Source organism: Jaculus jaculus, chromosome 18 (genome assembly GCF_020740685.1).
Source record: "Jaculus jaculus isolate mJacJac1 chromosome 18, mJacJac1.mat.Y.cur, whole genome shotgun sequence".
NCBI classification, from domain to species: Eukaryota; Metazoa; Chordata; class Mammalia; order Rodentia; family Dipodidae; genus Jaculus; species Jaculus jaculus.
Genome location: NC_059119.1, coordinates 49,767,034 through 49,793,975, shown reverse-complemented (window position 1 = coordinate 49,793,975; position 26,942 = coordinate 49,767,034). Strand labels below are relative to the sequence as shown.

General features: G+C 41.8%; 1 protein-coding gene across 4 annotated transcripts in view; it reads right to left on the bottom strand.

The window, feature by feature from the left end:
• Thada (THADA armadillo repeat containing) overlaps nucleotides 1-26,942 on the bottom strand; it is a 343,908-nt gene that overhangs the window by 256,885 nt on the left and 60,081 nt on the right. For all 4 annotated transcript variants that reach the window (XM_045137566.1, XM_045137568.1, XM_045137567.1 and 1 more), the window contains 4 exons: nucleotides 17,021-17,153; nucleotides 13,879-13,992; nucleotides 6,473-6,595; nucleotides 2,248-2,339 (listed from right to left, as the gene is read on the bottom strand). In XM_045137566.1, the coding sequence (XP_044993501.1) occupies nucleotides 2,248-2,339; nucleotides 6,473-6,595; nucleotides 13,879-13,992; nucleotides 17,021-17,153 (462 nt within the window). The remainder of the gene's footprint in view (nucleotides 1-2,247; nucleotides 2,340-6,472; nucleotides 6,596-13,878; nucleotides 13,993-17,020; nucleotides 17,154-26,942) is intronic.

Here is a 26,942-nt window from a genome sequence, read left to right as displayed (position 1 = left end):
CACCTTCCAACTTGTTTGGGGGCAGAGTCTCTGTCTTGTTCACCTTGCCATGTGTCAGGCTAGCTGCCAGCAGATTCTCCCAGTCATCCTCCCTGCCCTCCACAGGCATGCTGGGATTACAGACCCTAAGTGCAGCACAAAGCTTTATGTGGGTCCCGGGCATCCAAACTGAGGTACTCATGCTTGAGCATTATGAACTTTATTCATTGAGCCAGCTCCCTAGTTTGTTGCTCAACCTTCCTCCCCCTCCCCTTTCTTTCTTTCTTTCTTTTTTTTTTTTTAGACAGGGTCTCATATAGTCCAGCCTGACATCAAATCACTATGTGGCTGAGGATGGCCTTGTACTCCTGAACTCCTGATCCTCCTGCCTCCAATTACAAGTGTTAAGATTACAGAGGAGTGCTAAATTTCCAGAAAAACACTTTGAAATTCCCAGCACAGGGCTGGAGAGATGGCTAAGCAGTTAAGGCACTTGACTGCAAAGCCAAAGGACCCAGGTTTGATTCCCCAGGACCCACGTAAGCCAGATGCTCAAGGGGGCGCATGCGTCTGGCAGTGGCTGAAGGCCCTGGCGCGCTCACGCGTGCACTCTCCCTCTCACTCTCTCGCTCTGTCTTTTTCTCCTCTCATAAATAAATATCTCAAGACATAATTTTTAACTTTTTCGTTTTGATTTATTTATGAGGCGAGAGAGACAAATACAGAGAGACAGAGAGCACAGGCGCACTAGGGGTCTAGCCATTGCAAACATAGGCCACTGTGCACCTGGCTTCAGGTGGGTGCTGGGGACTTGAAACCCCGGTCTTCATCTTTGCAGGCACGTGCCTTAACTGCTAAGTCATCTCTCCAGTCATCACAAGAAAATATATTCTAAGAAGCAATGACTGAAAACTTAAATTTGAAGCATACGGTAACTTTTTCAAGCAGGAGAGGAACTGGACCTCAATTTTCATGAAGGTACTGTAGAGTAAGACCGCTTGGTCAACTTGTACCCCGAATCAAGCTCAGAAAGCAAGTAGACCTGCTACGACAGTGACATCTAGTGTTAGCAGCTGCAAGCGCACGAGACTAACATTAGCTCTTAAAGGCTTGGCAACAGCTACTTAGAGCTTTTCAGTCTTGAAAAACCATCAGAGGGCTGGAGAGATGGCTTAGCGGTTAAGCGCTCGCCTGTGAAGCCTAAGGACCCTGGTTCGAGGCTCGGTTCCCCAGGTCCCACGTTAGCCAGATGCACAAGGGGCCACACGCATCTGGAGTTCGTTTGCAGAGGCTGGAAGCCCTGGCGCGCCCATTCTCTCTCTCTCCCTCTACCTGTCTTTCTCTCTGTGTCTGTCGCTCTCAAATAAATAAATAAATAAATAAAACCATCAGAAGCCTGGTGGGCAAGGTGGCACACAGGCTTTTAAACCCAGCCCTGGGACGAAGAAGTAGGACTGCTGTTAGTTTGAGCCAGCCTGGGACTACAGAGCGCATTCTAGGCCAGCCTGTGCTACAGTGACACTCTAATGTGACAGAGAGAAACAATAAAAAGAAAATATGAGAACTTGTGCATTATATCAAAAATTTATCCATAAACATAATAGTTTACAAGTCTCCTTCCAGCTATAAAGAAAACTTATTAGAAGGAAAAAAAAAAAACATCTTAGGGAATAAATTAAACAAACAAAACAGGACTACTATTCCATGAGGCCCAAATCTCTAACCGCTTCCTCTATAGAATTTAACTGCTCTGATGAGAGTATCAGACAGTTATATGGTTATATTTCTAACTATACAAAGACACCTCACAAGCCAGTAACTCAACCAAGAAAAAAGGAGATTAAGACATTTTAGGAATACTGGAAGAAGACAGAAAGGCAACAATTAAGTAACAAGCCTACTTTGGCCCTTTGATACCTTAATATATTTGTGTTATTTATGGTTTGGGAGCATAATTTAATTCGTGATAGTATTTTTACATGAATCTGTAAAAGTAAGCAGAAGTTTGACAATTTTTTTTTTTCCAGGACAATGTTGTCTAACAGGTAAAGTTAGGAGGCTAGAGAGGTTGCTCAGTAATTAAGGCACTTGGTCTGCAAAGCCTAATAAACTGGGTTCTATTCCCCATTACCCACATAAAGGCAGATGCACAAAGTGACACATGTGTCTGGAGTCCCGGTACACCCATTGTCACTCTCCCTGTCTCTCTGCTTGCAAAGTAAATAAATATAAATATTTTAAAAATGCAAAGTTAGCATTAGAGCATACCTGTTTGTTTTGGAAAGTTCATCCTTTCCCCTTTTAACTCCAAAAGTTCTTGTGATCAAGGAACTAAAGAGAAGTGTAGATGAATTTCTCACCTAATGTAAAAACAAATAATAAAGGAAAGTTAAAATATATGTGGCATGAAATTAACATATTTTACAAATAAGATTTCTGCTGCTCATAAAATGAAAAATTTGAAAAATAGAAATCTTATGGTAATTCAATGAACTTCTCAAATTGAACCATACAATCAATCCAGTCATATACACACCCCAAAGCTTTTTCCTATACTTCAAATATTATCAACTATTATCATTTTATCTTTGTAACTGTATGGTCAAAAAAGTTTGTTACATTTAACAAATTATTTTTCCATGTCCTTCCTAAAAATGAATATTCCAGGAAAGATCTCAACTCTTTCCATTTATTTTCTGTAATTATTTACCCGTGGAAAAAAAAATACTTTTATGGCATAACTTCAAAGAATTCATGTAAGTAATAGTCAAGAAAATAGTTAATATACAAGATGCTATTTTTTAATTTTTTTGTTTATTTTTATTTATTTATTTGAAAGTAACAGAGAGAGAGAGAAAGAGGCAGAGAAAAAGAGAAAATAGGTGCGCCAGGGCCTCCAGCCACTGCAAACGAACTCCAGACCGTGCGCCCCCTTGTGCATCTGGCTTACATGGGTCCTGGGGAATCGAGCCTTGAACTGAGGTCCTTAGGCTTCAGAGGCAAGCGCTTAACCGCTAAGCCATTTCTCCAGCCCAGTTAATATACAAGATGTTTTTTTATTAACCTTACAATATCAGTCACCTAGTCAAGTATTCCTAACTCTGAAGTTATCTGAGAAAACTGATTAATAAAAACAAAGCAGCTGGGCATGGTGGTGCACGCCTTTAATCCCAACACTCGGGAGGCAGAGGTAGGAGGATTGCCCTGAGTTCGAGAACACTCTAAGACTCCATAGTTAATTCCATATCAGCCTGAGCCAGAAAGAGACCCTACCTCGAAAAACAAAAACAAAAACAAAACAAAAAACCAGAACCATCAGGCATAGTAGAACAAGCCTACAAGGACAGCACTTGGAAGGCTGAGGCGTGGGGATCATGAGCTCTAAACCAGCCAGTGCTATGTAGTGGGACTCTGTCTCAAACAATAAAGAGAAAACAAACAGCAAAATTTTTCGTTAATCAGTGAATTATTTCTCCACAACATCAAGAAAGGCTCTCTATTCTAGACCAACATGTTGGATGTTTTGAGAGTCCATGAATATCCCAACACTACCCGCCTTCTCCAGTGGCCAGTCCAGACCAATGTGAAAGACACTGTCCCAGCATCAGGAGCAGACCCCCCCACGTAGGAGGAAGCAAGGCCAGCACAGAGCCTACTTTCTCAATGGGCAGCATCGTAAGCTATGTTAACCAGCAAAACAGGCTGAAAGGGCACCAAGCGTAGTAATGGGGATGTAGAGAATGGCTTCCTCAAGCCCCTGCAGCAAGGGTCACAGACTCCACCTCCCAGGACAGGAGAGCGAGCGAGCGAGCGAGGCCACAGTGGACGCGTCTGCTGCAGTCACCAGCTAGGCTGCCTGATCCACTGCCAGAAGGGACTAAAAGCCAATGTTGCCAGATCTTCTGCTTTTTCAACAGAAGCCAAAACCCTGGTTTTTATTTGAAATCTCACTATTTTGAAATGCTGGCAACAAATTAAAGGGGAAAAACCTCTACAGAGGCCAAATAAAACACAGCGGTGGACTACGTTTGCTCTACTAGCCACTAGCTGCAACCTCTGCTCTAGAAACCCACATCTGCTGATGCACAAGAACCCTGCAAGTGGTCTCCATGGACACACGAGCACCCTTCAGGAACACATTGTGGTAAGAGTCTAAAAGTGTACACATCTATTCACGCTGACTAAAGGGTCAGCAAACACTAGCAGAGGCCCTACCTAACCCCTCAACAACAAGGGCGCCCACTGTGTGTCATAACCAGTGTGCGTCTGCTCCACCACAACAGCTCCATCCACTCAAGCAGTTCCCAGACTCCTAAGTCTGCAATGACTTGGGAAGACATCTGGGATGCAAATCTTCCATCAGAAATCACACAAGAGGGCTAGAGAGGTGTCTTACTGGCTAAGTGCTAGCCTGTGAAGCCTAAGGACCCCGGTTCAAGGCTCGATTCCCCAGGACCCACGTTAGCCAGGTGCACAAGGGGGCGCATGCGTCTGGAGTTTGTTTGCAGTGGCTGGAGGCCCTGGTGTGCCCATTCTCTCTCTCTCTCTCTCTCTCTCTCTCTCTCTCTCTCTCTCCCTCTTTCTCTGTCTGTCGCTCTCAAATAAATAAATAAAAATAAACCATAAAAATTTAAAAAAAAAAAGAAATCACACAAGACACAAAAAGGGCTGGGGAAGGGGTATGGCTCAGTAGTAAAGCACTTGCCTAGCATGTATGAAGCCTTGGGTTCAATTCCCAGCTAAACGACCCCCTGTACACATACACAACACACACACTCTCTCTCCTAAAAGAAAAACAGAAACACAAATTCCTGTTCGTTTCCAGCAAACTTTAAGCAAATCTACGGAGGAGTGTTGTACAAAGTGAACAGGCACCCACAGAAACAAAAATCTTGTGACTGAGTTAAACAATGTCCTTTAGCGATGTTAAGATGGAGCTATCACTGTGGTCCATCATGCCAGGAAGTGAGTACTCATGTGCTCACCATCAAGGGGGCATGAGGAAGTGGGAGGGGCACTTGGGATGTGATGAGGTGAGGGGTGCTCCACCCTCACGAAGGGGTATTAGTGCCCAAATACAAACAATAGCAGCCAGACACTGGGACCTATCACCCCTGTGCATGTGAGCAGAAGTAAGACTTCACCTTGTAAAACCCAGACACTGAATCTGCTGAACCCAACTTCAGAACACTGAGAAATAAATGTCTGTTATCACACGTTCCCAAATGGACAAAGAAGACATCTATTACAGATGCACCCCTCATCAGCAGCCTACTCTGTTCATGATCTATTCTGGTAAGGGTAACAAGACGGTGGTATTCTATCAAGCCTCTGTATTAATACTTACAGACTGAAAAACTATTTTTTAAATATTTTATTATTTATTTATTTGATAGAGAGAAAGAGGGAGAGAGACAGACAGACAGACAGACAGACAGAGACAGAGAGAGAATGGGTGCGCCAGGGCCTCCAGCCACTGCAAAGAACTCCAGACGCATGCACTACTTTATGCATCTGGCTAACATGGGTCCTGGGGAATCAATCAAACCTGGGTCCTTTGGCTTTGCAAGCAAATACCTTAACTGCTAAGCCATCCCTCCAGCCTGAAAAACTTTTTAAAAAATAGCATTTATCTATTTACTTATTTATTTCACAGACAGAAAAAAGGAGCAAGAAAGAGAAAGAATGGGCACACCAGGGCCTCCAGCCACTGCAAAAGAACTCCAGATGCATGCGCCCCCTTGTGCATCTATCTAATGTGGACACTGCAAGCCTTACATTTGACCAACCAGGCCAAATGAGCCAACGGGTGCGATCATGGCACGTCTGTTATGGGTGGACTGGAGGCCTGCTCAATGGGAGGGAATACATGCCATGATATCCGTGACCTCACAGTGCCTGACACTACCTACACATGACCATTATAATAGGAGGAAAAGATCATGACATCAAAATAAAAGAGAGGCTGATTCAGTGGGGAGGGGATATGATGAAGAGTGGAGTTTCAAAGGGGAAAATGGGGTGAGGGAGGGAATTTCCATGAGATGTTGTTTACAATTATGGAAGTTGTCAATAAAAAAAGAACAAAGTAGTAGCAATGTAGTGTGTGTTCACTGTATATACATCAGGAGAGCAATAATAGCAGAAAGACTGAGGAGTAAAACAGAAGCACTGTTGTCAACGTAACTGTCACTAAGTTCCTAAATTTTAACTGATTTGGTGTAATGTCACTTGAGGGTAGACTGGAATAAGTTATAGATACATAATATAAACCCCAACGCAGTCACTAATGTGAAAAGAAAGAGTTAAAGGCAATAAACCAACAAATGAGATAAAAAGGAACCATAAAATATGAAACAAAATATAGCCTGATCCAAGAGAAACTCCTTGATAAAATGCAGTATACATTTTATCACCAAGTGAAAGGTCAGTTTATTAAAACATACCCAGCAACTTAATTAACTCAATGAAAATACACAGCAAGATCACTCACTGCCCAGACGGGTGATGTGAAGCCCAGAATTGCAGCTTTAGCTCCATCAGCAACATAGGGGATAATATTCTCTCCCAGACGTGTGTCTCTAAACAAGGCTCTGAGGATATTTAAGGCATGAACCTAGGGCAAAAAGTACTAAATTAGTGGTGAGTTTAAAACTACAGTAATTCTAAATTTGTACATACAAGAAGAAATAGGTAATTCACAATTAAAACTTAAGGAAATACACTCAAGAATTAGTAAATTAGGTTTATAAAAATGAACAATGTGAGATATATATATATATATATATATATATATATATACACACACATACATACATACATACACACACACACATATATATATATGTAGACTTTTGCATCAAGCAAATGAAACAACACATATTTCCCAAGAATACATGGGATATTTACTTTAAATTACTTATTTATTTATTGTTTGCAAGGAGAGAATGGGAGCACCAGGACCTCTTGCCACTGCGAATGAACTCCAAACGCATGTGTCCCTTTATGCATCTGACTTTATATGGGTAGTGGGGAATCGAATCCTGACCTATCAAACTTTGCAAGCAAGTATCCTTGTCTATTGAGCTATCTCTCCAGCACTGTATAATGTACTTTAAGTAGATCATAAGAAAATAAATATATACTCTAAATATACACCTTAAATACTCCTATTTAAAAAATACTACAAAATGGCCAGGCATGGTGGCGCACACCTTTAATCCCCGCACTTGGGAGGCAGAGGTAGGAGGATCGCCATGAGTTTGAGGCCATCCTGAGACTACATAGTGAATTCCAGGTCAGCCTGAGCTAGAGCAAGACCCTGCCTTGAAAATAAATAAATAAAGATACTAAAAATGGGGCTGGGAGATGGCTTAGAGGTTAAAACGGTGCTTGCTTGCAAATTCTGCAGGTCCAGGTTCTATCCTCTGAGCACCTACGGAGAGAGCTGGGCTCTAAGTGGCACATGTGTCTGAATTCCCAACATACCTGCAACAGGTAGAGTCAGGAGAATCTAGACATGCGCAGATCAGCTAGACTGGCATTACGTGCAGTGGCAAGACCCTGTCTCAAAGAAGGTGGAGGCAGAGCGGACACCTCCCAGCTGGCCTCTGACTGCCACACACGGGCCATGACACATGCATACTCCCTGCCCCTCAATTCATACACACACAGACACGAACAAAAACTAAGTTTTAAACATACTAAAAATGAATACACTAAGTGGCATTTAAGATGACTGTATAACATCAATAGTCAGAACAGAGAAAGAAAATGAAAAGCTTTTTAAAACTGTGGTCAGTATTTTAAACTACAATCACACAGTTAAGGGCATTAATACAATCAAAAGCTGATTTTTTTTTTTTTTTTCTTTATTGCAATGCTGGATCAGACCCAGAGCCTTGCCAAGTCAGGTCATGTACTCACCACGGAGCTACCTCCCCAGCACAAAAGCCTACTCTTACAAGACTACTCAGAAGAAAAATAGAGGACACAGATAAATAATCTGCTAAAAATGCAATTTACCAAAAAAAAGAAAAAATTCAAACCCAGATACTACCACTGAATAAAATCAGGAAAAATCTTCCCATACCCAACACATAAAAATCAATTAACTACAAAAAAATAAATAGGCTCACATGATTTCACAAGTGACTTGTATACTCAAAAAATTGCTGTGCATGCATGTGGGTGTGTGCTATTAAGACTCCCAAATGTATTCCACGAGTCTAGTATACCCTGGTAATTAAAACAAAGTCTGAAAGCTACCATGGGAAATGGAAATGTTTCCTAAAGTTGAGTATAAATATGTCCAATAATCACTGCTAAGTGTATAGTCAACAAAACATACATATAATATATGTTCACCATTGAGAATGTTCTATTCTTGTTTATTTGTTTTTCTGGTTTTTTGAGGTCAGGTCTCACACTAGCCAAGGCTGTTATGGAATTCACTATGTAGTCTCAAGCTGACCTTGAACTCACAGCAGTCCTCCTACTTCTGGCCCCCCCCCACCCCCTGTACTGGGATTAAAGGCGTAAGCCACCATGCCCAGTTAAATGTACAATTCTTTTTAAAAAAATATTTTAATTTTTATTTATTTATTTGAGAGCAACAGACAGAAAGAGAAAGAGGCAGATAGATAGAGAGAGAATGGGCATGCCAGGGCCTCCAGCCACTGCAAACATACTCCAGATGCACGTGCCCCCTTGTGCATCTGGTTTACATGGGTTCTGGGGAAGTGAGCCTCCAACCAGGATCCTTAGGCTTCACAGGCAAGCACTTAACCACTAAGCCATCTCTCCAGTCCATAAATGTGCTTTTCTCAATGAACCAAAACATCTAAAATATCAAAATTTCCATCAAGACTAGGACAGAGTCAAGTGGGTGGTACACACCTACAAGACCAACATTTGGGAAAAAGACAGCAGAGGATTAAGAATTTGAGGTCCGCTTCATCTACATAGCAAGACTGCCTCAAAAAGAAAGAACACAGGGGCTAGGAAGATAGCTCCGCAACAAAAGGTGCTTGCTTGCAAAGCCTGAGGTCCAGGTTTGATTCTCTAGACTCCATGTGCAGTGGCATGAGGCCTTGTGGTGCCCATTCTCATATTCTCTCCCTCCCTCTCCCTCCCTCTCCCTCCCTCTCTCTCTCTCTCTCTCTCTCTGTGTGTGTGTGTGTGTGTGTGTGTGTGTGTGTGTATTTGGAAATGAATTAAAAATTTTTTTTTAACTTTTTCAAGGTAGGGTCTCACTCTCTAGCCCAGGCTAGCCTAGAATTCACCGTGTCGTCTCAGGGTGGTTCCGAATTCACATTGACTCACCTACCCTGCCTCCTGAGTGCTGGGATTAAAAGCATGCACTACCACACCTGGCTCTGAATAAAGTATTTAAAGAAAGAATGAACACATAAATTGAGTCCTGTCATATAGAAATGAGAACAAGTGGATTTCAATTCAAATGGTATCATAAACACAATCATAACCAAAAGAAACCATATCAAAGTATGGTTTATAATATATAATTTCATTTTAATTAACTGAATAACAGGTAAAACTAAAACTAAGGTATTAGAAGTTAAGTCAGTTTTTTGGAAAATGGTGCCAATAGGAAGAGCAAAAAAGGGGGGCATGCAGGTGTCAGAAATGCTACTTCCTTTGAGTTGCTTACGTGTGTCATTGTGAAACTATACTGGCATGCACAGATAGCTTGTATGCGTTTTCATTTCTGTGTCATGCTTAAATATTGAAAGAGCATTAAAATTAGGACAGAGACAACATGAGAAAGGAAAACCATGAGCTAAACTAATGAACCTAATGAAAGCATGTGAAAAAACATTTGGGTTTTTTTTAAGTTTTTGGTTTTTTGAGGTAGGCTCTCACTCTAGCCCAGGCTGACCTGGAATTCACTATGTAGTCTCAGGCTGGCCTCAAACTCACAGTGATCTTTCTACCTCCATCTCCCAAAGGCTGGGATTAAAGGAATGTGCCACCACACTGGGCTAATGTATTTGTCTAAAAATCATATCATGGCTGGAGAGATGGCTCAGTGGTTAAGGGGCTTGCTGGCAAAGCAAACGAATCCAGGTTTGATTCCCCAGTACACATGTAAAGACAGATGCACAAGGTGGCACATGCATTTGTCATTTATTTGCAGTGGTTAGAGGGTCTAGTGTGCCCATTCTCTATCTGCTTATTTCTCTCTCTCTCAAATAAATACCAAGATATTTTAAAATACCAACTATATCCTGGGATTTAAAAATTAACACAATTTTCAGATGGAGAGATGACTTGCCTGCAAAGCCTAAGGACCCAGGTTCGATTCCCCAGAATCCACATAAACCAGATGCACATGGTGATGCATGTATCTGGAGTTCAGGTGCAGTGGCAGAAGGCCCTGACACACCCATTCTCTCCCTCTCCCTCCCTCCTTCTCTGTGTCTCTCTCAAATAAATAAATCAATAAAATATTTTTAAAATTAACACAATTTCTAACTGAAAATTCTAGAAAATAACATACAACAACATATATGCCTGATATCTCCCCACCCTAAACCTTGTCCCGCTGGTTTATAAACCCATACAGCTACATGCACCTGATTTTTTCACAGACACTAAAATATATACATTGATAAAAAAGGCACATGCAGAAGATTGAAGCTAGACCCTTATCCTTCACCCTGAACAAAAATCAACTCCAGATGGATCAAACACTTCAAAGTAGATCTGAAACAGAAACTGTTAAAGTAAATAGTAAGCAAAATACTTCAAGATATAGACATAGGTAGACTTTCTGAATAGGACTCCAGATGCTCAGGAAATACTGCCAACCATCAACAAATGGAACCTCAAGAAATTAAAAAGCTTATGCACAGCAAAGGAAAGAGTTAATTACTGAAGAGACAGCCTTAAGAATGGAAAAATATATTTGCTAGCTATACATCTGACAGAGGATTAATATCTGGAACATACAAAGAACTCAGAAAAATTAATGAAGAAATAAATAAATAAATAAAAATTAAGGGCTGGAGAGATAGCTTAGCGGTTAAGCGCTTGCCTGTGAAGCCTAAGGATCCCGGTTCAAGGCTCGGTTCCCCAGGTCCCACGTTAGCCAGATGCACAAGGGGGCGCACGCGTCTGGAGTTCGTTTGCAGAGGCTGGAAGCCCTGGCACGCCCATTCTCTCTCTCTCTCCCTCTATCTGTCTTTCTCTCTGTGTCTGTCACTCTCAAATAAATAAATAAATAATGGACAAAAAAAATTAAAAAAAAAAAAAAAGAAGTCAACAATTCAACCATCAGTGGGCTTGGAACTTACTAGTAAAATAATAATGATGATGATGATGATGATGATGATAATAATAATAATAATGTTGGCTGTGGGCTGAGGAGACAGCTCAGAGAGTAAGAGTGCTTTCCATACTAGCATGAGGCCCTGAAAGGGCCTAATTTGGCTAGAATTTGATTCTTCAGCACTCACTTAAACAGCTGGGCACAGCCAAGCATGCCTGTAACTCCAGCTGTGCGGGGTGCGGAGCAGAGACTCAGGTCAGGGCTAGCTATGGCAGCTCCGGGTTCAGACACTGTCTCAAGAACACACGCCATGTGCTCCCTGCTCTCCTGTGGCTGAGCTCTGTGTGCGCCGGTTGGGGATGTGAACATCCCATGCCCAAAGACACCACATACACCACACGGCACAGACTGCTCATACATGCAAGAAAACAGGACACTGGAAACGTCCAAACTATAAAAAGAGGTTTATGTGTCACTAATAGTATAAAACAACACATAAAAAGTTGGTAAAATGAGGCTGGAGAGATGGCTTGGCAGTTAAGCACTTGCCTGTGAAGCCTAAGGACATTGGTTCGAGGCTTGATTCCTCAGGACCCACATAAGCCAGATGCACAGGGGATGCATGCATCGGGAGTTCGTTTGCAGTGTCTACAGGCCCTGGTGCACCCATTCTCTATCTATCTGCCTCTTTCTCTCTCTGTCTGTCACTCTCAAATAAATAAATAAATAAAAATTAAAAAATAATGTTTTTGGAAAAATGCATGAGTGGTAAATACTAATTTGGGTTTATGATCAGAGCTAAGATAGAAGAAATGGGAATGAGATGGAGGGAAATCCACAACTGACGTAATTCTCTTTGTAATGTTTAATTTCTTAAGCTCCATATGTTTGGGGAGATGTTTGTTACTCATTGTACATTTTTAAATGATATTTTTCTAAGATATGCAATTAAAAGATCAATGAGCTGGGCTGGAGAGATGGCTTAGCAGTTAAGGTGCTTGCCTGGGAAGCCAAAGGACCTAGGTTCGATTCCCCAAGATCCACATAAGCCAGATGCACAAGATGGCACATGTGATTGGAGTTTGTTTGCAGCTACTGAAGGCCCTGGCACAACCATTCTCTTTCTCTCTCTCAAATAAAATAAAATTAAAAAGTTAAAAATCAATGAACCACAGGAAGGAGAAAGGAAACAAACAATAAGTTAAAGCCTAGAACACTAATCAGAGACAAAATTTTAAACTTTTAGCCACTGCAGAAATATGATTGCTATCTGATCACCACTGATCACCTAGAAGCATAGCACAACTACCTCGCACTTTGAAAAGGTAACATACCATTTTTTTTTTTGCCACTGTTAATATGACTAGGTCTTTTTTTAAAAAAAAGAAAAATAGTCTAGAGAAATATAGCCAATTATGTTTTTCATTTCAATGAAAAATGTTGTGATACAATCATTTCTGAGAGACAATAACATACTAGTTGAATTTTCTAAAGAAATCTCTTGTAGTCATTGGCCAGTATGTGCACATTAATAAATACCATATTTTTTCTTAGTTCCCCTTTAACACTTTGAAAGAAAACCATGTGAATGTAAACTCTTTGTCCTTCCACAGGTGGGTGGAAGCATCTTACTAGGAAGCACTGAGCAAGGAAGACAGATGACAAGGCACACATGAGATCTGTTACCCGCAGACTATTATCAGTCAAGGACGGGTAACATTAGTTAAAATTAAAGCGTAAGTTGCTGAGGAGATGGCCCAGTGGGTAAGAGCTTGTTGTGCAAACATGAGGCCTGAATTAGATCCTCAGCACTCACATAAGAAATCAGGCATGGCCATGCCTACCGGAACTCCCGCACTGAGAGGAAGGAAGCAGGAGGACTGCTGGGCTCCCTGGCCAGCCAGTCCAACTGAAAATGGCAAGTGCCAGGTTCAGAGACAGGCTCTTTCCCAAGGAAATGTCTTCCTTTCACCTCTACACATATGCCCATGGGGTGTACACATCTGTACACACAATGCATACTATACACACACACACACATGCGCCTAAAATGTGAACATGGTGGTTGCCTGGAGAGACAGCTCAGCAGTTAAGGCGCTTGCCTAAAAAGCATAAGGACCCGGATTTGATTCCCCAGTACCCACATAAAGCCAGATGCATGACATAGTTTTGTTGTCTAGAGACCCTGGTGTGCTCATTCTCTCTGCTTGCAAATAAACAAATAAATAAAGTGAACATACCGAAAGTTAGGCACATTTTAGAGAAATATATTCCAGTGGTAAGTTACAAATGAAGCTCACATGAAAGTCAGGATGAGTATACACTCATTTCCTAATTTTAGATGTAACAGTAACATTATAAAATATCTTACATCAACTGCTTATTTTCACCAGAATTTTAAAAAGTTCGCTTTGACCAGTACATATCAGCCAATAAAACAATTTGTTTTATGTACAGGAAAGATCAAAAAAGGGGAAAAATTATATAAACTTCACTTGTAACTATCTTCAACAGTACAATGTCTTCAGCAGATGCTTTTAAAAAGCACGTGCATGGCAGAGCCTTGCTGACCAGCGCCCTCCCAGCCGTTCTGCCTACGCCCGTACTACCTGAGGGACTGCACTTGGGGGGTCATCTGAGGGCGCAGCCAAAGCGAGCAGCTCCTTCATTGTGAATTTCAACAAATCCATTTTGCCTTTCTTTGGCTCGGATGCCAACAATGCCTACGGAAAAACAATGCCAAAATTAATGTGCTTTTACTTTACATATATGTATTTGTTGCTTCTGAAATCAATTCCAAAATTCAAACTCTTCCTTCTAAAAACATGGTTCTCGAGGTAAGTTAATTGATCCAGGCTGCTTTAGCAAGGTAGCTCACCTTCTCCAGCCCTCAGTCTTCATCCATAAAATTAGGTGAAAATGAAATCATGTCAGCTCTCCAGCCCCTTCTGTTGCTTGTTAATTATATAACCCTAAGAAGCTGATAAATAAATGGCTCTGACCATTTTCTGAAGGACCTTAATTAGGTTCAACCATCAAAATACAATAAGCAAGAGATTTCTGGTAATAAACTTATCTACTAAGACAATTCTGTTTACTTAAACAACAAAAACCCTTGGGATTCAATTTCTTTCAAGAGCTTTGAGGCTCCTTAAAGGTTGATCATCGACTTAACTCTTTGGAGAAGAGTCTCTTCCTGTAAGACTAACCCTAACATCGTAGCATTTAGGAAGAAACACTATAAGCTCCAAAGGGATCCTACACTTGAATTTCTAAGGAGGTTCATATTTACTTTGCAACTAACACTTTGCCAATATGCAATTAACACACTAATGGGAAAGCAACCCACTTGAGGCAATAAAAATGAAGTACTGATACATGCGACAACATGAAAACATAATGCTAAGTGAAAGAAGCCAGATACAAATGATTGAACGTAGCATGATTCCATTTACATGCAATGTCCAGAACAGGCAAATGCATAAAGACAGAAGGTAGATAAGTGGGTTGCCTAGGGCTGGGAGAAGCAGAGGTGGAGAGCGTGGGGGGGACTACTCATGGGCTTGGGGAGGGTGCTCTAAAATTAGATTGTGCTAATAGTTGTGCGGCCCTGTCAACATACTGAAAAACACTGACTTGCACACTTCGTATCACAAATGAATTCCATCTCAGCAAAGCTGCTAAAGAAAACTAGCTTTAGTCACATCACTGCTCCCTTCCTCTACATCTTCCTGTAAGTATGCAGCTGCTGGCTCCTCAAAACCAAACCTTGCAGCTACTCAGCATCTCCTGAACATTCATAAGCTATAAAAGAAGAAAACAGACATATCCAAAAGTGGCTTAAACTAAATTTCTCACAGTATATTTATGCTCAGAAAGCATGCTCTATGGTTATTCAAAAAAAAAAAATTTATGTGTCTACATTCTGTAGAAAAAGTCAACTCAAACTAAGAAAGCATTTTATCCACAGTGAACACTAAACATGTTAAACTAAAAAAGCTATCACCAGAACAAAGAATATAACATTATTGGTATTACATGCTAAGAGAAATGGGACTCTTTGAGCAGATTTTTCTAGTCATTAAGAACTATTAAGAAAGCTATACTCAATTACCAGAAGGCCTTCTTCCCCCAGACCTGGCTTTTCTCCTACCAAAGAACGGGGCAAAGTTACAGCACTGCTGTCCAGTGGGGTGGGCTAAACAAGCAAGCTTCTCATCACTCCATCACAACAACCAAGTCCTTTTAAAACATACTTTTCTGAAAGAGAGAGTATGGGTGCCCAGGGCCTCCAGCCACTGCAAACTAACTCCAAACACATGTGCCACCTTGTGCGTCTGGCTTACGTGTGTCCTAGGGAATCAAACCTGAGTCCTTTGGCTTTGCAAGCAAGCACCTTAACCACTAAGCATCTCCATAGCCCAGAACAACCAATTCTTAAGAGAGTTGAGATGCCAGGGAGAAGAAGACACAGCACAAATCAGCAGCAGGGACTTGCAGTTCCCTAACAACGGACCTGAGAGACAGCAGCACGTAAACACACCAGGTCAGAAAGAATGACAAGTAGGGGACTAGAAGACACGATCCTGAATGTTTCAGATCAGTTAGAAGCTGAGGATGGAGGCCTCCTGCACTAATCCAACGATCTCTAGTCAATCAGCTTTGCCTCTGGTGCCCAAGGGGCATCAAAAGGTCACAAAGAAGCCAGGTAGGATGGCCCATGCCTTTAATCCCAGCACTCAGGAGGCAGAGGTAGGAGGATCGCCATGAGTTCAAGACCACCTTGAGACTACATACTGAATTCCAGGTCAGCCTGGGCTAGAGTGAGAACCCCCCCCCCCCAAAAAAAAGGTCTTGAGACTGGCAATTAGAGAAATAAAGAGAAAAAGAAAAACCACAGGGACACTAACAAAGAGAGTTCTTTATGTAGATCTATTGCTTATATTACCCCATTTCCAGATTTCATCTTCCTGAACATTAAACAAGGCTGGGGTCTCATTCAGCATTGTGAAGACCCTGGCTTTTATTCTTTGGTATCATTAAGGTGAACTTATTTTCTACATGGTGTAAAAGAAGTATTTACCAATCAATAGCACAATCTGAATGTTCTCTGGTATGTTTTCACCTGGGTTCAGGAATTGACACTCACATGCTATCTCATGTAAAGATGGGTCTGCAGCCAAGGCTTTACCCAGTTCTTTCTAGCCATGTGGCCTTTGGCAAATCACTTGACTTCATCTATAGAACCCAGTTTCTTTGCCTGGAACATATATACATATTAACTATATCTCATAGACTTTGGGCAGGGCTTAAATGAGCTAACATACATGAAGCAAGCACTAATAAATGTTAGCCATTGTTAAGATTATGTTTTTATATAAATTAATATTTTATAGAAATACTCAAAATAAAATGTTAACATTAGTTGCCCAGGAGAATCTTGAGGGTGTTGAGATAAGAGGAAGCCTACTTCATGTGATTTAGGGGCCAGGAGCAATACTTCTGGAAGTGAGCAATGGATGTGCCATAGTGATGTCCTCCTGATGTCCTATGCTAACTGCTGCTCATATTACAAGACTGACCTCTTGTTTCAAGAACCAGTTCATCAGAGAACATACTATTAACACATTAAAACAGAGTCATACATGTTATCACCCAAAGAAAGATAGCAATATAGTAAGCTCAATGACCACCGAGAGGTTAGTACACTACCAAAGCACAGACAGACAAGCGCCACACACCGACACGCACCTGTATGTAGAAAGGGATTCCAGCGCTGCGCCTTGTAGCACAGAGCTTGGATGAAGGATCACTGCACTTCACTTCCTCCAAAACACTCCGCAGCCACTGCTCTGGCAGCGTTTGCAGACTCACGTCAGGGCACCTAAAGGCGCAGGGGAGCAAACATTTGGAGTTACTCAGTGAGCACCAGGAGGTACGAGTGCAAACTAGGGACGCGCTGACACTGTCAGAGACAGCCACATCTTTACATTTGGAGAGAGTCAAATCTTTATATCTGGAGTGGAGGGATGGAGCCTAAAACGGTCTTACTTGTACTTGTTAACCTATGATCTTTTCACTATGTGCCTTAGGATTTGAAGCTCTTGAAGACTCTACTTCTTACAACTGCTGTGTGTCAGCTTGTGACCTATATGCAAATAAACTCTATGATGCATGCTTGTCTCCGTGCTCAGAATGTTCTAACAGAGGTTTACTGAGCTCTTATAGATGTCTCATACTGTACGACTCAAGGTTTCCAACATAAACATTTTAACTGTATAGTTAACTGTAACTTATGTGATTTGGAGAGATTATACATATCCAAAGTAGACACATTTAAAACTATTTTAGAAATTATTTTCATCTTACTCAAAATGTGGCCTACCACAAATAGAACCTTAAAAAAATTCTATGGACTATTAAGACTGTAATTTGTAGGTGGGTGTGTTGGCCCACATCATTAATCCTAGCACTGGAGGGGCAGAGGTAGGAGAGTCACTGTGAGTTCAAGGTCAGCCTAGGCTAGAGTAAGACCTTACCTAGAAAAAAGACAAAACAAAGCAAAAAAAGCAATTTATCTAAGAGGCAAAAACATTTTGAAGTTTTGAATACTGTATCAGTGAACTTTTACTCTATTATGTTATCTTAGAGTGTTTAAAAACATTTAATTTTTTAAGTTTCAACCTTACAGACTATTAGACTAATATTATCAGAAGAAACAACATAGTTAGTGGCAAGAAAAGCACAATTATCACAGAAAGGTAAGACCTGGATTTAACTGAATTAATTTCTTTTGGGGGAAATGGTCCTGAGGACTGGAACTTGGGCATCACATATGCAAGGGGAGCTATATCCCCAGCTCCTTTTTTATGTTTTATTTTGAGAAAGTATCTCAGCTGCTTAGACAAACCTTGAACTCAGTCTATAGTCAAGGCAGGCTCTGAAATTGACAATCCTCCTGTCTCAGCCTCCTAAATAGCTGGGATTATAGGTCTATGCCATGAGGTCTGGTTTAACTGAAATTAAAATATGAAAATAAACAGATAAAGTCTGAAAGAAAAATAATACTTCCTTTTTAAGTGGAGAAAGACAGTGTAGATTTCCAATTTGTATCAAGTATTAGATCTTTAGAGGGCTGAAACGATGGCTTCGTGGTTAAGGTGCTTGCCTGTGAAGCCTAAGGACCCAGGTTTGATTCCTCAGTACCCATGTACTGCACATGATACACAAGAGAACGTATGTATCTGCAGTTTATTTGCAGTCGCTGGAGGCCCTGGTGCCCCCATTCACACACACACACACACACACACACACACACACTCTCTCTCTCTCTCTCTCTCTCTCTCTCTCTCTCAAATAAATAAATAAATATTTTTAAAAAAGAATTAAATCTTTTAAAAACATATTTGGAATTTCTTATTCTTTATCCTGATATAAAATAATTAACTTCAGTTTCTGACTAAATATTTATTTATTTATAAAAATGAAAGGGCTTCTGCGTGAGAATGAAAATACTTAGTAGCAGAGGCCAGTAAGTTAAAAAGGAGACATAAAGGGAAGAGAAAGGAAGGGAGGAGGGTACTTAATAGGTTGATATTGTATATATGTAAGTACAATGATTGTGATGGGGAGGTAATATGATGGAGAATGGAATTTCAAAGGGGAAAGTGTGGGGGGGAGGGAGGGAATTACCATGGGATATTTTTTATAATCATGGAAAATGCTAATAAAAATTTAAAAAAAAAAATGAAAGGGTACATCAAAGCCTCTTGCCACTGCAAAACTCTAGACGCATGTGCCGCCTTGCGCAGCTGACTTTATGTAGGTACTGGAGCATCAAACCCAGGCCAGCAGGCTTTGTAAGCAAGTGCTTTTAGCCACTGAGGCATCTCCCCAGCCTGGTGCTTGGCTATTTTAACTGCAAACATTGAGCCAGGTCTGTTTATTTCCTTGAGTATTGCAACTAAGGACCAAAGGCTTCTTATTAGTTTGAGGGAATTTCAAAGACTAGAAGAATGTTACACAAGGTCAACGCTGGCACAGTGCCCTCAAAAAGGCCCAGGGTGCCCAGTGCTGAAAATCTAGCAACCTCAGGAAGGAGCTCTGGGGCATGCTCAAGGCACTCGCGCCTGCCATTCAGTTCAGACCTTGCTCTGCTCTGGAACTGCCCAAGATCAAGCCAGTTTTTCTGAAGACCTCCTCAACTGTCTAGTTTCTAATCTGGACTCTGCCACCTGACCCTAGTTCTCATTCCCTTGCTGCCTAGCTCTACTTCAGCTTCAGGCCAGTCCTCCTAGACCAAAGTGACATGGGAAAGCTGAGTTCAGTCACAGAAATGTTACGCTTGTTTGCTTGAGGTAGGGTCCTCACCCTAGCCCAGGCTGACCTGGAACTCACGCTGTAGTTCCAGGCTGGCCTTGAACTCATCACAATCCTATCTGGGTCCACAGTGCTGGGATTTTACTCACATAAAGCATACTGCATTTTACACAAACCTTACAGGTTTCACTTAAAGCACACTGGAAATGTATTGCCGCCTCACAGAAGAACATTTGCTGCGTGCTCATTAGACATTGGCCCCACGCGTTGCACGTTTCAAGTACACATCCTTGCAGGAGACAATGTATGAGAGACCATTATCGTGCCCAGCTGTAAGTGAACGAGCTGTCACAGTGCTTAGGAATACGGACTTCAGAGCCACGCTTCCCCGTTTCGAGTCTCTCTGTCGTGCAACAGCTGGGATCCAGGGAAAGCTAAGGCGCAGCCGCACCCTCACTTCCTCTGCTGCCACCTGAAGGTTGTGGGGAGGATTAAGTGAGTTTACTCTTGGAGCATGCTTGGCAAGTTCATACTGGTTGTTTTCTAAACGTGCTACCTGGTCATGAGGAACGTGGTTTAAAGGGTTTCAGCGGAACTTCTGACACAGAAGGGACAGCGACCTGGCTTACAACCGGAGAAGACATCCTCCACACTCACACGCCCCCCCCACTAACGCAAAACATAAAGACAGAAGCCCTAAACCCAGCTGAGCCGAAAAGACAGATTCCGATGGTGCTAACGCCGAGCAGATGAAGTTACGACTCTGGGTCTGCGGATGGCCGACTCGCTGGGTTGGATCGAGAAGCTGCAGCGGTGGCTATGAAGTCCGTTTCCTGTGAGGTACAAGACTTCCACTCAGAGAAAGGAAATTTCAGTGGCTTCTTCTCTCAGGAGAGGAGGCTGAAAACCATCTGCTGTCAGAGTGGTCTGGGGCTACGGCACAGAGAAAGTCACGGGCACAGGGACGCTGGACCAGGCCACAGTGACTAACACCGTGGCTAGATTCATGATAGCCCAGCACTGAGACTGGGGAGAAATGAGCCGAAATAACACTATCTGATCTGGCTCCTCACACAGAAGAATGAGTTCAGATAGAGAAATAAGTAAACAAGTCTGTCACAGGCTCCCAATCATAGCCAGAAAACCGAAGTTTATTTAACACAGGAAGAAAGGTTATACTTTGACAATCTAAAAAAGTCAATGATTAGAATATAAATCCAGTTCATATGGAACTAATTTTACAGAGGAAAGTGACAAGTATCTTAGAGTAGCTGGGTTTCCATTGCTCCAGAGAGATGAAGTACTGAGCACAAAGTACTGAGTAGCCCTCGGTGGTAGAGTGTTGCCTACCACAAACAAAGTACCAAAAAGCAGAAAGATACTTTGCTGGGCATGGTGCTGCATATGCATGTAATCCTAACCCTCAGGAGGTGGAGGCAGAGGAATTTGAGTTCAAGGTCACCCTTGGCAACATAGTGAGTTTAAGGCCAGCCTAGGTTACATGAGATAGAAATAAAGAAGGAAAGAGGGAGGAAGGGAGGAAAGGAAGGAAGGAGGGAAGGAAGAGGAGTAAGATGGGTTGATTCGAAATACATTCCAAATTCTTATTCCTAGTAGATAAATCCATAGCTATATATCACATGGTGAAGTCATGATTAAGAAAGAAACTTTAAAAGTCCCAGAAGACTTAAAGGGGATAAAAAGCAGAATTTATAAAGAAACATCAGTAATAAATACTAAAGATGTTTCTCATTGGCAATAACAAATGACATAGTATCTTTAAAACACTGAAGGAGAGTGACTGTCATCCAGAATTCTCCAGCCCATTAACTATATTCAGAAGTGGCAGTAAGATCAAGGATAGTTGAGATTCACAAAAAACAGAACTGAAACACGCCCCCCCCCCCCCGACTCTCACCAAAAGAAGAAAATCTAAGTGAACCCTAGTAGTCTCAGTGGGGTGTCTACCAGACAAATAAAACTAGACATGGCCTAAACTAAGCCCCTGGGTAACCAATCCTACCTGGTCTTCCCCATTCTCATAAAGGAATAACAAATTTCTCTCAGCAGAGATTTCAGCCAAAAATGTTGGAGTTGTCCTTTGTAGCAATTATCAAGTCTAATTTGTCCAAACATACCTTGTGTGTTACTTTCAAATGACATCCAAATTATTTTTTAGAAAATATTTTTATTTCTTTGAGACAGAGAGAAAGAGGCAAATAGAGAATGGGTATGGGCACATCAGGGCTTCCTGCCACTGTAAATGAATTCAGATGCATGTGCCACTTTGTGCATCTGGATTAACAGCGGTCCTGGTGAATCGAACCCAGGCCGCCGGTCAATCCTCACTTTCCTCAGAGGCTCTCGTCTTCTACAGCTTTTCCCTATGCGCACATCACTCCAGTTACATATGGTTTTTTACCCAATGTTCCTACAATAGCAAACACCTGACTTTTGTACAGTGGGGAAAGACAGAGAGCAGAAAGGTAAAGTATTTGACCAGTTATATGGTAAGTAGAAAGAGAAAGTGTGGATTGACATCAAACTCTTGCTTAATGAAAAGGCTTTACTTTAAAGTGTCTGTGCTAAATGCTCAGTTAGCCATTTGGCTTAATCTGGCTGGTAATAAAGATAGTATTTATGGGGCTGGAGAGATGGCTTAGCAGTTAAGGTGTTTGCCAGCAAAGCCAAAGGATCCCGGTTTGATTCCCCGGGACCCACATAATCCAGATGCACAAGGTGGTGCATGCATTTGGAGTTTGTTTGCAGTGGCTGGAGGCTCTGGTAAGCCCATTCTCCCCCTCTCTCTTTCCCTCTCTCTCCACCTCTTTCTCTCTCTCAAAGAAATAAATAATATATATATATTAAAACGACCTTATTTGCTTCAGTAGATTTCATCATATTTTCGCTCTTTATCTTCCTCTTTGTGAGTCTCTCTCTCTCTCTTTCTCTTGAAGCAGAGAGTAGCTGCCTTGCACGCTGCTGTGCCCTAGAAACAGTGCAATCAAACCAGAACTCCACGTAGCATTTAATTCAGAAAGCACTGTCACATGTCTTTGGAATGCATTATTTTAAAGAAATTTTCCTCCTTTCTTCCTTAAAATAACAAAGAAGAAAGCTATCTTCTTAATCATGTTTTATATGTGGTATCTTCGGACTGTCTCAGTCTCTTAGAGTTCCATCAGAATAGTGTTAAGTAGTCCCAAAGGAACTAGGTGAGACAAATGAAAAGCTACCTGACAACCAGAACACCCTATAGAAAACCCATGGGTAGAGAATTCACTTGGGCCTGGCATAGAATGAACTGTGTCTCATTCATTTTGGAGGTACTCCAATTCCCCTGGGGAACAGGGGACAGGTATTCCTGTTAATAAGTTGTTTTCTTACATAACTGAATGATTCATTGTGGCCTTAAGAAACGATTTCAGCTGCAAATACAAAGCAACTAATTTCACATTTAAATATAAAGTACATTTAAAGCTGATGTATGAAGTAAAATTCCCAGAAATGTATCAAGATTTAACTACCAAGAAATTAATGATGTATAACCTCATCTAAGTAAGACCAAGACTTCCACCTATAGCTCTGTTTGCCAAGTAATAATTTACTTACAAAGCTGTTATCACTAAGGGCTTTTAGTACAGGAAGTTCTTTTCCTTCCACATAAGCACAGGATAAGGTAAAAACTATCAGGTTTAAAAGCAACTCCACATAACAATTTAATCAATTAAGTTATGGTGTCAAGAAATCAGTATCAATAAAAATTATGCTACACACATGTGCATATGTGTATACATGCACATGTAATATATATATATGCTGATATGCTGTTAATAAACATTTGTTACAATGGACTCTTACTTTTTCTCCCCCTTGTTTTTTATTTGGCAGTCATTCTAATAATCCTAAATAAAGTCAACAGAAGTTTAAGGACAAAACCAGAACTTGATGTGAAGCAAAGAAGATGTGTTAGTTCAAGCTCAGCCTCATGGCCACCCCACAGACCTGAACGAAAAGAGCACTGAACCGACGACTCCAAGAAGAAACACTCACTCAGCAGGGTGTCCCGAAAACACCTTGTAACAAATCACAGTAAGCTCATGCAGGTGATTAGAAGGGCAACTGGCACCAACCTGAGACATGATGCACAGATCTGCAGTCTCCTCTACAGATGAAATCTCCCAGAACTGAAAAACATATGGGTAACTACACATCTATTCATGTTTGTACAACCCCACAGATATCTTTAGATTTATACCCACGTGTTTGGAAACTATAAAAAAATTCCAAGGAGCACGCTAGCTAAACTCATTATCTGGGCTGAGTACGTCTTACATGTTTGGTTCATCTCATTCAACTTCATCTTATCCTGTTTGTTCTTGAATTCCCAGTGACATCTGCCTTAGCTTTTCCCACTGTTTGGAAAGCACATCACCCGAAAGCAGCTGCTCCAGCCTTTCAAGCCTGCCATGAATGCCACTTTAAGGAGAGAGGACCTTCTTTACCACCAATTTTTTTTACACTTTCATTTATCCATTTGTCAGCAGAAAGGGAGTGGAAGAGTAAGTATGGGTGCACCAGGACCTTCTGCCACTGCAAACGAGCTCCAGATGCACCCGCCACTCCGTGCATCTGGCTTCACATGGGTACTGGGGAAATGAATCTGCTGTCAGATTTTGTACACAAGTACCTTTAACTGCTGAGCCATTTCTCCAGCCTCTACCACCAAATTTTATTAATCAAAATATGCATTGCTAAGCCAGGCATGGTGGTGCACATCAGAATCCCAGCACTTGGAAGCAAAGAGAGGATCCAAAATTTAAAGTCATTCTCAGGTCCACAGTGAAAGTAGGCCGTGTGAGTTCCTAGCTCAAAAATACAAAATGTATACACGTGGCTATCTGATAGCTTGTGATTGTCTAGGTGTGCTTTAAAATAAAAGCTCCATGATACCAGAGACATACTCTATCCTGTCCATTTTCCACTCTTAGCACCCAGATCAGGGCTGGCACTCAATAAAGAGCTCATGGAATACTTGTTGGCTAAATGAATAATCTCTAATCTGCTAAGGGTATCGTTCAAATAAGCCAGGCTGACAACGAGAGAGTGACTAGAAAAGAAGGTGCAGACAAGTGTTTTCCAGTGACAAGGCCCCACCACCAGAGCCTGCCAGTAGGTCACATGGCTCCTTAGCTTCCTGAGTCAGGTATCAACATATATCTCATGTAACATCACTCACATGAAGACATTTTCCCCCTGAGATCTTCAAATAGCCTAGCAAAATCAATTCTTTTAGCCTAAATACTACCCCCAGAGATCATTTTTCTCTGGCATTCAAGAACAAAACCAATATTTCTAACTTTTCAACAACAGGTATTTTAATCCCAGAATTTAATCTTTTTCCTCCTCTTTTAAAGTTCTTCTGGAGAATCTCTCCAAGCCCATGGCTTCAACTGTTTCCTGTTTGGCTTTCAATTGCATACTTCCAGACAGATTAACCAACTGCGCCTCCTTACCTAGGACTGAAGATTTGCCCAGAATGTGGACTTCTAGTACCAAACAACTGGAGGAGTTCTGCCCCTATCTCCAACTCAGAGCCTTTGCCTAATCTCATGATTTATGTCCCAACTATGTCACTCACTCACTGGGTCAAGAGACCACCCCTCACCAAAAGCCATACTAAGGAGGCAGTAAGAATGGCCTTCCCCTTGATGAGGCAATGTAATTAAGCCTTCCCTCAGTGCAGCTGCTTGCGGATCTCTACTGGTGAGCCAGACCGCTTCTCTGAGCTCTACCTCAGAGGGCATACTTTTTCTTTACTTTCCTCTTCTTTGAATGCCAGCCAAAATACTAGGCATGTTTGCCTCAACACTTTAGAACTTTTTTGCCTTTTTCTCAATAAATCTCCTGGCTTTGCTCCTTATGATCTAGGAGCCTAACTTTTTCCATGGGTGCAAGACAGAGAATGCCAGTATGAAAATCTGCAACACCAACACAAGCCTTACATACAGCGATCGATAAACCGCTGCTGAATTGTTAACTTCTATGAAATTCCAGAAAAACATATGCACTTTCCTGCTGCTCTGTCACCTAGTTGTGTGGCCATGAGCAAGTCACTTAGAAGACACAGTCACTGTAGTCACTGATGTTGGGAAAGAGCGGGATCCTCCCATCGGCTGCCATCCCCACCGACCCTGAGGGACCCACAGATCCTGAGCAGACACCATGCAGAGACCTCCGCCCTTAGGCCAGGCCTGCTAATGTTCTCTATGCTCACAGGAACCCTACCAAAGGATACCCTATTTCCAGGGGCCCAGGGAGGCTGTCTAGCATAGCATCTCATGCACAGGAGATATTCAAAGACACCTTTTGTTGAATTATTAAGTAAAACCAACCCATGCTGGTGGTGGCTAAAGCTCGGCAGCTGTGTCCTCTCATGGGCACAGGGCTGAAAAGGCAGGTAAGGAAAGGGGCTGTCACCGTAACACTTCTCAATAGAGGTCCCTGTGCCTATACAAACAAACTCAGCACCCAGAGGTGTAGCTAGTCAACAAATCTTCTGTCTACTCCCCAGAAAGAGACAACTCTGTAAGGAAGTGACTGCACAACACCAGAGTTGTCGATGTCTCTGGGAATGAAGGAACTGAGAAGTAAGAAAGGAGCCTTAAAAGACTCCCAAGGACAGTGCAACAAACCCTTGTTGTTTGTCTTGGTTCCTCATCACACGGTCCCAGGGTCAGTAAGGAAAAGGGAAAAGTCCCTCGATGAAGAAGTAGCCCTTGGTTCTTTGTGCCAACACTATGCAGTCACCAACCACAGACATGGGGAATTCCAATATCCTGCTTCTGTTCGTGACCAACCCCCCCCCCCGCTCCCCCCATAAGGAGTAGACATCCTTTCTCTGGAGGTACTTCTGCCTCGGCTATCCTGTAAAACTAGCACACAGTGTCTTCAGCCTCTGAGAACAGGACACATTTTTAAGTTCCTTAGTAAGGGCCCAAGGTTCATCATAAACAACTCATTATCACTCAATATAATAGTCTACCAGATCTCAAGGAAGCTTAGTAAAATGCATTCACTTTCCCACAATCTGTCACACCTGAAACCCCAGATTTCCCAATCACAAATGAGAGTTGGACTCTCTCCTGTATTTCCTCAATAAACCCAGATGGTTAAATGGCTTTCTTGTCGGACAACAAGCAGGTAGGCAGAACTCACTCAAATTTCTATCTTGATATTCTTTCCTCTGAAATTTGACAAAAGGTGTAAAAATAAAAAACACTTTGATATTTCTCTTCCTCATAATCAAGGGGCCAGAAGAGAGTTTCCTGTTATTTTCTTCTGCTAAGTGGAA